Source organism: Genypterus blacodes, unplaced genomic scaffold, assembly GCF_046128005.1.
Source record: "Genypterus blacodes isolate CSIRO-AG114 ecotype Tasmania unplaced genomic scaffold, CSIRO-AGI_Gbla_v1 ptg000156l_1, whole genome shotgun sequence".
NCBI lineage: Eukaryota > Metazoa > Chordata > Actinopteri > Ophidiiformes > Ophidiidae > Genypterus > Genypterus blacodes.
The window spans coordinates 54663-67520 of record NW_027466957.1 but is presented as its reverse complement, the minus strand read 5'-3'; the positions used below and the strand labels follow the sequence as shown (position 1 = coordinate 67520).

Here is a 12858-nt window from a genome sequence, read left to right as displayed (position 1 = left end):
AATAATAATGATAATAAATGTGCCATTCTATTTAAGCATCCACCACAAAAAAATGTTTCACTTTATGAGACAGTCACAGTGACAATAATGGCATTTATGGATATATCTCAATTTTTTTTAAACTTTAACACTTTTTGCTCATGGTGGGGTGTTCCCTCTTTAGTTTGTGCATTTGTGGTTGGTGACTAATGACGATGATTGGCTGGAGGTCATAGTTTACTTTTATCAAAAATAGGACTTTTATCAAAAAAACACCATTGCTATTATGCATTTCCTCCCCAAGCTAAACAGCCAACAGTTGAAATGTTATGTCAGATTGAGGAGTTTATGGAAGGGATACATTTGCATGGTGTGCAGGACTCCTACTGTATTCAAATAACAGTTTGACAGCTATCATGATCTGCCAGAGGAGCCGACTGCATCTAGCAGCAGGAGGGAGGCGTGGGCAGCTCAGGCCCCTGCAGCTCTATGCTTACACTCTGCAAAATCACCAAGCTCTTTAACTAATCCTTAATCAACAGCCCGGATTCTGCTAGGATTAGAAACCAACTTTCCCCCAGAAAAGCCTGGGGGGTGGGGTGGCGTGGGGTGAGGAGGGCGGGTAGTGTTGAGATGAGTATAAGAATGAATCGAATGAGATAAGGAAGAGTTTGAAAACAATGAAGCTTAATACAAGCTAACACTAAAGCTCTGTCAGGGAACAGAACACATTCAGCAGCTGCAGGTGCAGATGACATTTTAGTTTGGGGAACAACAGTTGTTTTTCTCTGTGGTGCTGCTTGAGTTTGTGCCCTCTTTGCAGGGGAAAAGGAGGAACTTTGATCAGTGGAGGAGTCGCAGAGTTTCATTTTTTAACACAACATTAGCACAGGTGTATTTTCCCTGTCTGCAAGCATTACAGAGCCTTTGAAAGGGTGCAGCCTGGACAGACAATTCAGGGTTGTATGTATCTCATAAGAAAAGATGACAAAGACTGAGGATGGATGTATCATACTTTCTCTATATGGAGCTTTATACTTCACTCACCTCCTATATTTTCTTATTCTCTAATTATTTATATTTCACATTTTCCTTTTGTAGTGTTAAACCATTTCTCTTATCTTATATGTTAAAGGCGTTCATATAGATCAAGTCAAATCAATTTTGAGGTTAAACGTGTGGAATCTTACTATGCATCTTGCTTTGGCCTGGATGCATCATTTCATTGTGCTGTTGCAGTAGCAGCTACATATCATGTTAGGCAGGTTGAGCATTTTTGGTTCAAATGATACGGAAATCAGAGAAGCAGAACGCACAAGCAAAAACACCTCCTTTCTGAACCTGTCATAATAGAAAGGCTTCTTGTTGCATAATGTCCTGGACAAAGTGTCATAGGGCGTCATAAGTCACTGTGTGTGTGAGAGAGGTGGCAACATACAAGATACTGTAGCAACATTCAAGACCAATGTAAGAATGAAAATTTATTTCAGCATGCTAAGCAGTGCAGCCATACAACAGTGTCAAAGACCATGTGTCAGGTCATTCCAAACAACTTTGACAAAAGATCAGATCAGACAGCAAAACAACACAGTGAAACTTTGCATCTGGCAAAAGTCACAACACTTAACTACAATCACAGTTTAAGAAATGGAAGTCAGTTGCTGGGAATGGATCTTGTCACAACACAGCACTGACCAAGGACGATACAAAAGGGACTCTAATGACATTAGAGAGTCTTGGCAGAAACAGTAGAAATCAGTACAAGAACATTAGGATTATTCATAGTGGAGTCATCACATGTAAGATCATAAAAAGTGCACAGATTGAAAGGAAAAACAAACAAAGAAACCCCATGTAAGATGCAGCATGCCCTGATCTGGAGTTTGTAGAAAGTAACAACCTCTGATCTCCTTATGAGTGATTTCTTATTGATTTGGCCATTGGATTTCCCCCACAACAAAATGCTTTGACTGTATGAGCTGCGGGTCAGTGACAGCAGTGGTATGAATTAATCTATTATCAGATAACATTTTGACACTTTTTTGTGTTTATCACCTCGCCCAGTTCAGCACAAGTTGCCACAGCTGTGAGTGGAAAGTTAATACTTGCAAAATATGTGCTCTGTGAAAATGAAAAAGAGGAAGAGGAACATCTTTTTCTCTTCGTTTTTCCGTCTATGTTGGTCATTAAAGCAAGGTTTGGGGAGGGGTGTGTGGCAAATATGGCTCGAGCAGTGACAGCATTACCAGGAAAGAGAAATAACTATAAATATGTTGAAGCAGAGACTGCAGTGTGCGCAGGGAGGATCTCGCAAAAACTAATAAAGCATTAAGTGTTGGCGGGTGACGCACAAGTGCTGTTTGCTTCAGATCACTTAGAGATGATTTCATGTTTTGTCAGTGCAATGAAAATTGTTGTATATAGAGGTTTGTTGGTAGATTGGTTGGAATGAGGCTTCCAGTGGTGATGGGGATGCAGTGGCAATAGAATGGCCACGACAAATACTGATCAATCAACAACCAAGAGGAGTCCTATTTTAAGTCTTTGTCTCAAGCTTCAGTTTTTTGTTTTTACATCATTAGAAACGTCAGAGGGTTAAACTTCAGTTAAAACTCATAGGAGTTGTGAACATGGGCCGGTATGTGTTATGTGATGTGTGATGATGTCTCTGCTCTCCATCCAACAGCAGCTCTATGTGCTAAACAGATGTACTTCTGGTTGTCTTGACTGCCATGTTCTCTTTCAACATATTTACATTTTAATACAAATTGTAAGTTATCTCAATGAAACTTGGTCCCTGCAGATAAACGTCACGATAGCAAGGAGCAGCATACCTCAAAGTATAATGTGTGTTTTGATTGTTGTGGCACTTAAGTTGCTTGAAGCAAAGGGGTTGATAGGAAATATATCAAACTAAGGCAGAGGGAAGCAATTGTCTTGACACTGGTTGAACGTGTTTACTGATAAAGTTGTATATAAAGGTGTATTTCTTGAAATGCAAAGAAGCGGACGGGGAGTCACCCAACCTTCAGACATAATATTAGAGAGTGTATCCAACATTTTTTAAATGTCCTTTGACAACTTTAGTGTTTTTCAAAATCTCTGCACTGCGGAATCTTCCAATTGGCTTATGAAAATATGATTGAAATGACATTTTACAAAATCAGAACAGCATATTGTGGCCATGAAGGACTCTGGATATTTTCCTGAAAGCTCAATGAGAAGACACTTCAGCTGGCGCTCTGCTCCTCAGATATCAGGCTGATCTTGATCTTCCTTTCCTGCTGGATGTCTGTAGAGGAGGGAGAAGGAAATGATACATACGGGTCCAGATAATTCTTTCTGAGGACAAAGATACAGTGTACAGAAAACAGTGTGTGTATACAGTATATATGCATTCAAGAGACCAGACAAGAGAAGGAATGAATGAGGGCCTACTGTCTGTGTCAGATTCTCTGTCAGTATCAGATTCCACAGATGCCCTCTTCCTCTTGAATCCCTGGATGTTCTCCTGACCCGTCACACTCCCCTGCTCCTCCGGCTCCTCTGAGCTGCCTTCCGGCTCATCCGCTGGCGACGATGACTGTCATTGGGAGACAGAGGAAGGACACCGTTTATAGCTGATCTCTGATTCATGGCCAGTCGTAAATCCGCCACCACATAGTTATGACAAGTGAATCTGCTCTGATGGAGAGTTACTGACTGACTGACTGACTGACTGACTGACTGACAGCACATGAAGCATTTTCAAAAATGTGAGGATTCCTTATTTACCTTAATATGTGGTTTATCAGGACTTAGACCAGAATTATCCTCATATTCTAGTTTGCATAACTCACGTTGCACTGGAAGATTAATCATTCTATCCACTAGGGGGCAATGTGAGGCCTGACTTTGGATTTTGTAAGATTCTGTACGATGTCGCAACAAGCTTCTCCTCAAAAGCCATTTTCAGCTAGTCACTGTCATTGCTGATATGCCAATGCTGACATTCAATTAGTAGATATTACATAGATATTACAAACATAATCCAGGCCTAAGGGACTTGAGCAAACCTTTACCTTGCTGTTGGATGATAGGGATTCTTCCTTTTGTAGTGTAGAATTCAGAGTCTCTAGCACGACAACTATAAGAGAAACAGAAAGAGGTTCAGCAAGCATTGGATTTCACTTCTGGAGCTTAAATGTATGAATTCACACACATACACACACACGCATGCATGCTGTGTACCTGGCCGTAACGATATTGTGAGGACGGGCACCTTCTTCTCATTGGTTTGCTCAGTTTTCCCGTTGACCTCTTCTTTCTGCTTCCAGTCCTTGTTAAACTCCTTAAAGAGACCATCAGACATCACCACTGATTCCTTCAAGTGATTTCATTTCATCACCAAGTGTAAAGGTGGAGTAGCATAGTGTTACCTTGTAGTTATGATCACTGGGAGACTCTTCCTCTCGTTGGTTGGCTGGGGACGTAGAGGATGAGGAGGGAATAACGAGAGGTGAGGGTGAAGACTCTGGTATGTGAGCAGAAGGGTCTTTCTTCCTGTCAGGACTCCTCTCCTCTGCTCTTGCACCATCCTGGGCCAAGGACATGTCGTTCCTCTGGGTTTCGCTTGGTTTGGACCTCCCCCGGTCTGATAAGTCTAGAGGTCCATCATACGCATCTTTAAGACCTTCTCCAAACACCCTCTCAGACTTGGTGGGTGGTGGGGTTTCCTTTTTCTCCTGAACCATGGGCTGACTCTCTGCCTGCTCCGTCAGACCACTCACCCTGAACACCACAGTCGGCTCTTTGGTGGAGGGCTGAGGGGGGCTTTTCCTGGGCCAGGATTGACCAAAAGCCTGTCTCCTAGAGCTGCAGTGGTTGGCCTGTTGGTTGGTCGGGATCAGGTTTGGAAAGCGTGACAGGTTTAGTTTGGGATCAGGCTGCAGCACCAGGTTAGGATTGGGTGTACCAGGCAAAGTGACCCAGTCTGGGGCCTCAGATAAGGACCAGGGGAAAGCGGCAGCGGTACTCTTGATGGGTTGAGGACGACAGGGGACGGGTGCGTGCAGCACATGTCGGCTAGGGTTCCCCTCTACGCTGTGTGAGGAAGAGGAGGTGGATGTGGACGAAGAGTGAGATATGGTCTTTGGAAGGAGAGGCTGGGAGTGAAGGGAGACTCGCTGTACATGTCCATCAACACTTTGAGTTCTAGAATAAGAGAGAGAGAGAGACAGTTACAAATGTCCACACAGCACAGTTTTGGTCTTTCTCATGTCCTCTGTCTCACCTTCCTCTCACTACACTGTGTTCTGTCTTCCAGGGTCCTGAAGTAGGTGGAGACTTGTAGGACTCCTGTGTGTGAGAGAGTGCAGAGGGGCAGAGAAACAAAAGAAAACCCACAATTATGGCTCAGAATGTGCAAACACACGTACACTGATGGAAGAAAGATGTATTCAACTTACGAAATGGCTTCTGTTCCATCCCCTGGTGTGTCTGCGGTCAGACAGGCTTTCTGTTCGGTCAAAAACAGGAAAGCATGAATGAACCATAATAACCACACTAACACGCACATACTGTGTCATAGAAAGACTTTTCCTCTCCCCCACCTTCACTTCTTTGGCTTGGCTCAGTTTTCATTGCAACATCGTCATCTGCTGGCTGATTAGAAGCTCTGCTGGCCGGGGCAGAGGCCAGAGCCAAGGGGCCAGCAGAGGGTGAAAGGTCGGGGGAGCTGTTTCCTTTGACCTCTATGGGAGTGCTGGTGGAGGAGTGTTCACTGTGACCTCTGCAATGCACACACACACACGCAGAGTATGTATAGATGTATGATAAATAGACATGAGTTGTAATTAAGAATCGAAAACCATGACATTGACAAATCAGTAACCATCTCCAGTTTGCTTTAAGCTTATTTGAGATGTTTGACTGTTATGAGTTGCACTTTCTGCTGTCAGTAATCAGACACTGCACACTGTACTCACTCCAGCGCTGCCCTTAGACTCCTGACCTCTTCTTTCATTCTCTTGTTCTCCTTTTTCAGGTTGTTCAGTTCTCCCACTACAACACAAATCACAAGTTGGCATCGCATCACGCCACCGAGCTGTGAGCTGTGTTGCAAGCGTTCAGCCTGGCCTGATTTAAGTGGAGAGAATGAAAAAGGGCACCTAGGATAGAGACGTGTTGAAGGCTCTGCATCTGTAAGGCTTCATATTCCTGCTGTCTTCTCTTGGCCACCTCTTGAGTTACTGTGCAGCGGTCACACAGTCCTGCCCTCAGCCTGCGCAGGCAACAAAACGCCACAGAGTATCAAAATATATCATTCCTATGATCTTACTGTCCAGGTACAAGCTGCATTATCCTATCAAGTAACACACCCATCTGATACACCGTGCATGCTGCAACGTTTCACTCGTTGCATAATCCTGGCCTCTGCTCCAATTACCAAGTTATTTCTTTTGAGAGTATTTGACTCAAAGTGGTGCTCAGAGGGCACGAGGAACATTTGTGCGTGTTCATGATCACATTGTGAAAAAAAGCTTAATGGAAGAGATGTGTGATTGTTAACACTGGGAAGGTGAAAGTTACTTTATGGTGTTTGTTTTATATGTTTGCTCAGGTTTGGCACACGTGACAGTCGAGTGGTGAGTACCGACAGATTTATTGAGGTCCATATACTGTATACACCATGTGTGTGTGTGTGTGTATGTGTGTACCTGTTTTCCAGCGTCTTGATGTTCTCAGTGAGCAATCGCTGCTGTTCTTTCATCTGCTGGTTTCTAGTGAACAGTTCCTCCATTCGCTTTGTATCACTACACACACACACACACACACACACACACACACACACACACACACACACACACACACACACACACACACACACACACAGATGTTATGTATTTCTTTTTGCTTTCAAGCGTTCCACTCTATTATACTCTATATGGATTTCCCACTGGTTGAGCAATTGTATTGTTATTGCTGCTAAATAGTGACTCCTACTGGTTGGTTGGTGGATGATCAATTGGAATTGAGAGGAGTCTTGTGAACATCTGTGTGTGTTATACTGTTATGGTACACAAAGAGTTCCAAAGGCCACTTTTACATGTTGCCTCTAAACGTCTATCCAGATATGTTATCTGTGTGATGATGTTGGATGTTGGGACTTTACACCTTGCATTGGAAATCAGGATTGTGTGTATTGTTGTGTATCTTCAGGGTCATTAGGCTATAACATCTCAATCCTCCTCCTTGCTCCATCCATTATAACCGTGTGTGTGTGTGTGTGTGTGTGTGTGTGCGTACATCACTGTCTCTGCACCATAAGTCCATGGGGGGAATAAAACATCACTTTGTGACTCAGTAAAAGCTTATATGACTTGTTACGACACGATCTAACATCACATGGGATCAGTCAGAGCAGACTTCAGGCATTGGTGCTGCCCTCACAGTCGCTGAACCTCTGTTTTGCTGAACTTGAATATCTTGTCAGCGTTGTCTGAACATGACAGAGACGTTGGGAAAGCGTAGATGATCCACTCACCAGCCCTTCTTGTTGGACAGCTCTTGGACCCTCACTTGCCACCCTGAGAGGGAAACCACTGTTAAGCTTAAGACTGCTTGTCCCCCTGTTCACACACTCATGCATCACAGCTGTGTTACTCTGTCCTGAACTCACCCTCCAGCTCTCGCTCATGGGCGTCCCGCAGTTTATGAAGCAACTCGTTGAAACTCTCCATTGTCCCGACGATCACCTTTGACCTTGACACAGGAATCAGACTGGACAGTGAATGAGGGAAAGAAAAAGAGAGAGAATGCTTTCAAATGCTTTTCTCAATGAGATGGAGTGAGGTATTTGACTTCACATGATAGCCCAACATCTTTACTGAACTATTAAACTTAATTTAGTCATTCCGATCGGTTTCAGTGAGTTCATACCGTGACAACTACTTGTGAGTTGTGTAAATGCTTGCTCACGCGAAAAGGGAAGTGAAAACAGAACGCCACATAGAGGAACCTGCTCCAGTGACGAGAATAGATACGTCACTGCATTATATTGCAATAGTTTGTGTGTTGAGATGAGATGAGATGAGATATGAGAAATCTGAAGAATGAATCCTAAAATACGGTGAATAATAAAAAATAATATGCCACAGCGAGGAATGAGAAATCACTTGTAATGTCAAAACTTATCTCCTGAGACCCGGCGTCCTCATACGTGGACATTTCATTTTTCCTTCCCTACATCTTATAAACCATTGTGCTTAACTAAAACCTGTTGTTCTCAGGTCTGGAGATTTTTCACTGCCCCCTAGTGGTATAAATTCAACCTTGGGTCGCTTGGAAACATAGCAGACAGGAAAAATGTGATACATTCTTTCAACACACTCTTCGCTTCTTTTGTGTTATACTGATTAGGTCCCACTAATCCCAAATAGCAATGAGAAATAGAATAATACATACAAGGGAGGTTACATGCAGTTATTAATCTAGAAATAGTGTTTGGATGTTTCAGTAAAATCCGCTTCACCAGCTGAATTCATTTTGGTGGAGTTTATTTTTTTAATACTTGTAGTGAATGATATCTCTGCTACGGCTCCCAGGTGCCTCATCCACGGCTGTCTACGGCACAAGCGTTGTAGCCTGAGGAAGGTCTGATGTGGTAGCATTGCACATTTACTGGCTGACGCTGTTACTCAACTGCAGGAGGAACAAATATGGTAGTGATATCAGGAGTGATTCATACCAGCTGGACCGGTTCTGCTGGGGCTGGCACTCGCTTTACAGTGTGTTTGTACATGTATGCGAAAAAAGCGTTAACATTCTGTAAGCGTTCCCACACCACTGCATCACTGCTGTATGCGTTAACGCTTCTAAAATGATCAAAACACACTAATTACAACGGGGGGAAGGATATTGATTGATTATTACTCATCCAGGAGAGATTGCTGTCCATCAGTTTAATATCTGTCATCTATTGCTTTCATATTGTCTCGCTCAGCCCTAAACATACGCTAGCACACACACATTTGTCCTCACAAACAGACAAACACACATTAAAAGCCTTTGCATGTTGATCAGAGTGGATCACGCTCCCTCGACATGTTAGGATATGTCAGGCGAGTGGCTGTGCAAATCATCAGCAGAGCAAGAAAGAACCTGTCTGCCTTTATGTGCTCGTTCTGTTATCTCTTGATCATTATTCACACACACACACACACACACACACACACACACACACACACACACGTACAAAAGCATAACTATGTCTAACTGTTATTTCTTTGTTATATTTTCAATAATCTCACTTATTAACTCCATCACTTCTGCATGTTTTCTTTCAACCTAGTTGCCTCCTGGGGATGTTTGATGGAAACCAGTCGTCATCAGTCAGTCACCAAACAACTGCTGTGTGCCTGCGGTTGGTCCTCTGAGCAGCCGGACCCTATAAAGGTCATTTAACACCTGGACATCTTCTCTTAGAGTTGAATGGCGTTCAAAACTCCTTTGGATTGTCATTTTCAGAGCTCCTCTCTGTCTGTGCATGGAGCCGAGTACCAGGAAGGGGACAGCGAGGCTAAACTGGACTGTCAGCGAGACTGGAATGACCATCAGTGGAAGGTGGAGAGCGACAACGACTAAAATATACAGAAACTAAATTTTTACATTTAAATTTGTCAAAGAGATGTGTTGTCAATTAAGATTTTTTCAGCTCTTGGTCTCACACACACACACACACACACACACACACACACACACACACAAAGATGAATCCAATCTTCCTTTTCTACATTTGTTTACATATACAGAGTACAGTTTGAAACACCCTCAAGCACACGCACATGCGCACACACGCACTCTCTCTCTCTCACACACACACACACACACACACACACACACACACACACACACACACACACAGCAATTACCATGTTGAGGACCGATAAGGCCTTGAACATTTCCTGTATGCTAACGCAGCCGTTGCCCTCACATCCAGCCACACACACACACACACACACACACATACCTGCACTCTCTCTACCCACCTGCCAGCTGATCTGTTCAGGCCTGCAGGCAGGAACTCAATAGTTAATCAATGGTACTCACCTCATGTAGTCAAGGACCCTTCCGGCCGTTTAGTGCCACAGCTTTCTCGCTCGGACGTCAGCACAGATAGATTGAGTGATACAGAGCGGGAGAGAATGAGAAAGAAGAGAAAAAAAGAGGTGAATAAAGTGAGGGAGAACGCCCCACACCCTCCCGTCCTCTCATCTCTCCACCCTAGGAAACCGGTTGGAGCAGTCTTCCCCCTGAGGAACACAAACACAGAGGCCTGGGCAAGTTCTCCCTTGATATTCCTGTTCTGCAGAAATCCCAAATAACCAGCTAAACCGGTTCCATAAAGCCCTGTGGGGATAGAGAGATAAAAGTTAGAAAGAAAGAAAAGTGTACCTGGCAAAGCCCAGCCAAGGTTCATTTGATTACAGGTCACGTTGGAAGGTCAACTTTATTAAAAGATTCACATTTGCATAGAAAAGATTGTGAATATTGAATAAGGTTTGGACTTGAACCATCAGCCTCAGAGAATAGAAGAGAGGGACAAGTGAGGTCAACGCACCTCAAGTCACTCTGCCTCAGACTAGAACTCACAGATTTCACCTCTAGCATTCACACAAATTAGACAATAAGCTAGAATCTCTACACTTTACTGTTATATATTGATTTTCTTTGCAATATTGTTGTTATGTTTCTGTACATATAGTCACAATAACATGCTATACAAAGCTAAACATGCAAGAAGTGCCGCTGCAGGGTGCGGTAGACCCACTGTGGTACTGGCATGTGAATGCAAACTGACAATGGCACGCTTGTCTGAAAAACGGCATTTCCTGATTCCTGAACCGGATTCCTCACGACTGGCCTGACCCGGGCCTGCCACCTGCATCTTCATCCTTGTCGTCGTCCTCCTTCCCCACCTCCAACTGCAAACAGGCCTTAATGCAATGGGAGGCATACGTGTGTGTAACTACAGGGCCATTAACAGTGAAGCACATGAGGCTTTGTTCTTTTGGGCCCGGAACAAAGCCTAAAAGGGCAGACAAAGGCCGAGTCAAGACAATGAAAAGTCTCTGACGCTCACGTGGAGGCTGTACTACGGAAATCTCAGAGTTAATCCATCGGACAACATTAGACGACACAAGGGCCAATCTTAGCGATGGAAGGACCGGTATGTAGGCTCAGCTGATACTCTAATCTCATTGTAAACTGCTGAGCAGCGCCAGCATGGCCCAGATCCTTTGTCTTATTGGTGTCAGGAATGTTTCCCCAAGAATGAGAGGAATGATCAAATGACATACGCCGTCTGTCACTGTTCATAGCAGCATTAGCCGTGTAAATCCATTCACACACGCCGCACAATGACAATAACCCTTTGTAATGTTTCTAGTTCCAATTGTGGACAGAACTGTAAGTCCTAATGCACGCATTTGTAAAAGCTGCTCATAAACTTGGAGGAAAGCTGATATCCTAGTATCTTTATTATTTTAATCTAATTCTTATTATAGATAAAGTAAATAAATATAATAAATGAAGTAGATAAAGTAAGAATATGAAGTCTGCAGTCAGGATGTAGTTTTTTGAGTTATTTTTTACAACCGAATCTTTATTTTTCATTTATTCAATTGATAAAGTTAATTAATTAGTTTGTGATACACGCAAATAAGTTTCCTTTCATGTCAATAAAGTTCTAACTGAATTCTTATTACAGTGTGATGTCTATTGTTTACCACTAGAGGGACCCCTTGAATCCTAAACTATACATCCATCACCCGACTATACGACCTACAGAGGGGAGTCAGGATCTCCAAGATGTGAGATTATCCACCGAATGGCGTCATATCCAAAGGTTGAAGCAGTTTGGGGGCTTAAGTTGTTGACCATGAGCGGAGTGACGGCTCTAGCGTGACGTGTGTGCAGGGTGATCTGAGGGTTAAAGGTCACGCCTGCAATTCATCACTTCCCTGTTTTCCTCTTCTGCACTCTGTTCTTCCCCTCATACCGCACTGAAAACATTTAAGATGGAAAGAAGACCAAAAAAAACAAGCACAAAACAATTGAGATCAGCGTGAAGTTCTGTTAAAAGCAGAGATGAAGACGCCTACAGCAGTGAATCACCTGTGCTTACAAAAAATAGGACAGTTTTTAATCTCGACATTCTGTGTTAAAGCTTCCAAGTGGAGGTAAAGTGTGATATTTATTCTCTGTTTGGATTTCAGTTGTGCGGTCACAGACTGATAGGGCAGAAGTGCAGCACAGTTCAGTGCAGCCAAGCCTCTATTCAAACGCAGCCAATCCAGGAACATGAGTAAGACGAACAAACAACTACACAATCCTATCAGAATATGTGTGTGTGTGCTTTATAGGGTGAGTCTGTCTCAAGAGCTTTCTGGTACAATAATGCAGACTGCATAGCTAAATCTGTGTGTGACCGTGTGTGTGTGTGTGTGTGTGTGTGTGAATGCCTGTGTGTGAGGGTGTGAGGGTCTGACTTCATGAATTCAGTCCAATCAGGTCTATAGGTTGTAACTGCAGTAGAGACACAAAAACCAACAACAATCAAAAACAATGCCAGAAAATGTTTACTTTTCTTAGTTTTGATTCTGTCATGTGACATTTTCACATTCGATTGCAAAATTTGTTTTCTGTTTTGCCTTTTTTGGGTCAACGTGCGGCGCTGTAAGTTACGGAGGAGTTTGAACCCGTCCTTGTTATGATATTCATTCACCCTCTCTCACTTGATCTTTCTCCCCCTGTCCCCCTCCTCCTCCTCCCCCCTCCTCCTCCCCCTCTTATTTATGATCATTACCTTGACCTGCACCAGCCATCACTAAAACACTC

At 43.4% G+C, this 12858-nt stretch overlaps 1 protein-coding gene across 4 annotated transcripts; it reads right to left on the bottom strand.

Moving 5' to 3' along the window:
* Positions 1 to 1447: 1447 nt before the first annotated feature.
* On the bottom strand, positions 1448 to 10249 carry rbbp8l (retinoblastoma binding protein 8-like). Of its 4 annotated transcripts, none has more exons than XM_076167008.1 (14): positions 10069 to 10249; positions 7640 to 7740; positions 7505 to 7562; positions 6678 to 6773; positions 6129 to 6241; positions 5946 to 6021; positions 5571 to 5749; positions 5427 to 5476; positions 5252 to 5316; positions 4398 to 5172; positions 4210 to 4309; positions 4041 to 4105; positions 3418 to 3562; positions 1448 to 3271 (listed from the first exon to the last, which is right to left on the bottom strand). In XM_076167008.1, exons 1-14 carry the CDS (start codon positions 10071 to 10073, stop codon positions 3210 to 3212), a joined length of 1890 nt encoding a protein of 629 aa, XP_076023123.1. In that variant the 5' UTR covers positions 10074 to 10249; the 3' UTR covers positions 1448 to 3209. The 4 variants fall into 4 exon arrangements, with proteins under 4 accessions (XP_076023123.1, XP_076023125.1, XP_076023126.1 ...); XM_076167010.1 differs by having other exon boundaries at positions 7640 to 7722; XM_076167011.1 differs by having other exon boundaries at positions 7505 to 7547; positions 7640 to 7722; positions 10069 to 10248.
* Between the last annotated feature and the right edge of the window lie 2609 nt (positions 10250 to 12858).

Bases quoted from the DNA above. Each gene is read 5' to 3' on its own strand.
- rbbp8l (XM_076167008.1), bottom strand. The intron at 4,310-4,397 runs GTAACACTATGC...GGTCTCTTTAAG, and splicing joins CCAGTGATCATAACTACAAG to GAGTTTAACAAGGACTGGAA. The intron at 3,563-4,040 runs GTAAAGGTTTGC...TCCCAATGACAG, and splicing joins CCCTATCATCCAACAGCAAG to TCATCGTCGCCAGCGGATGA.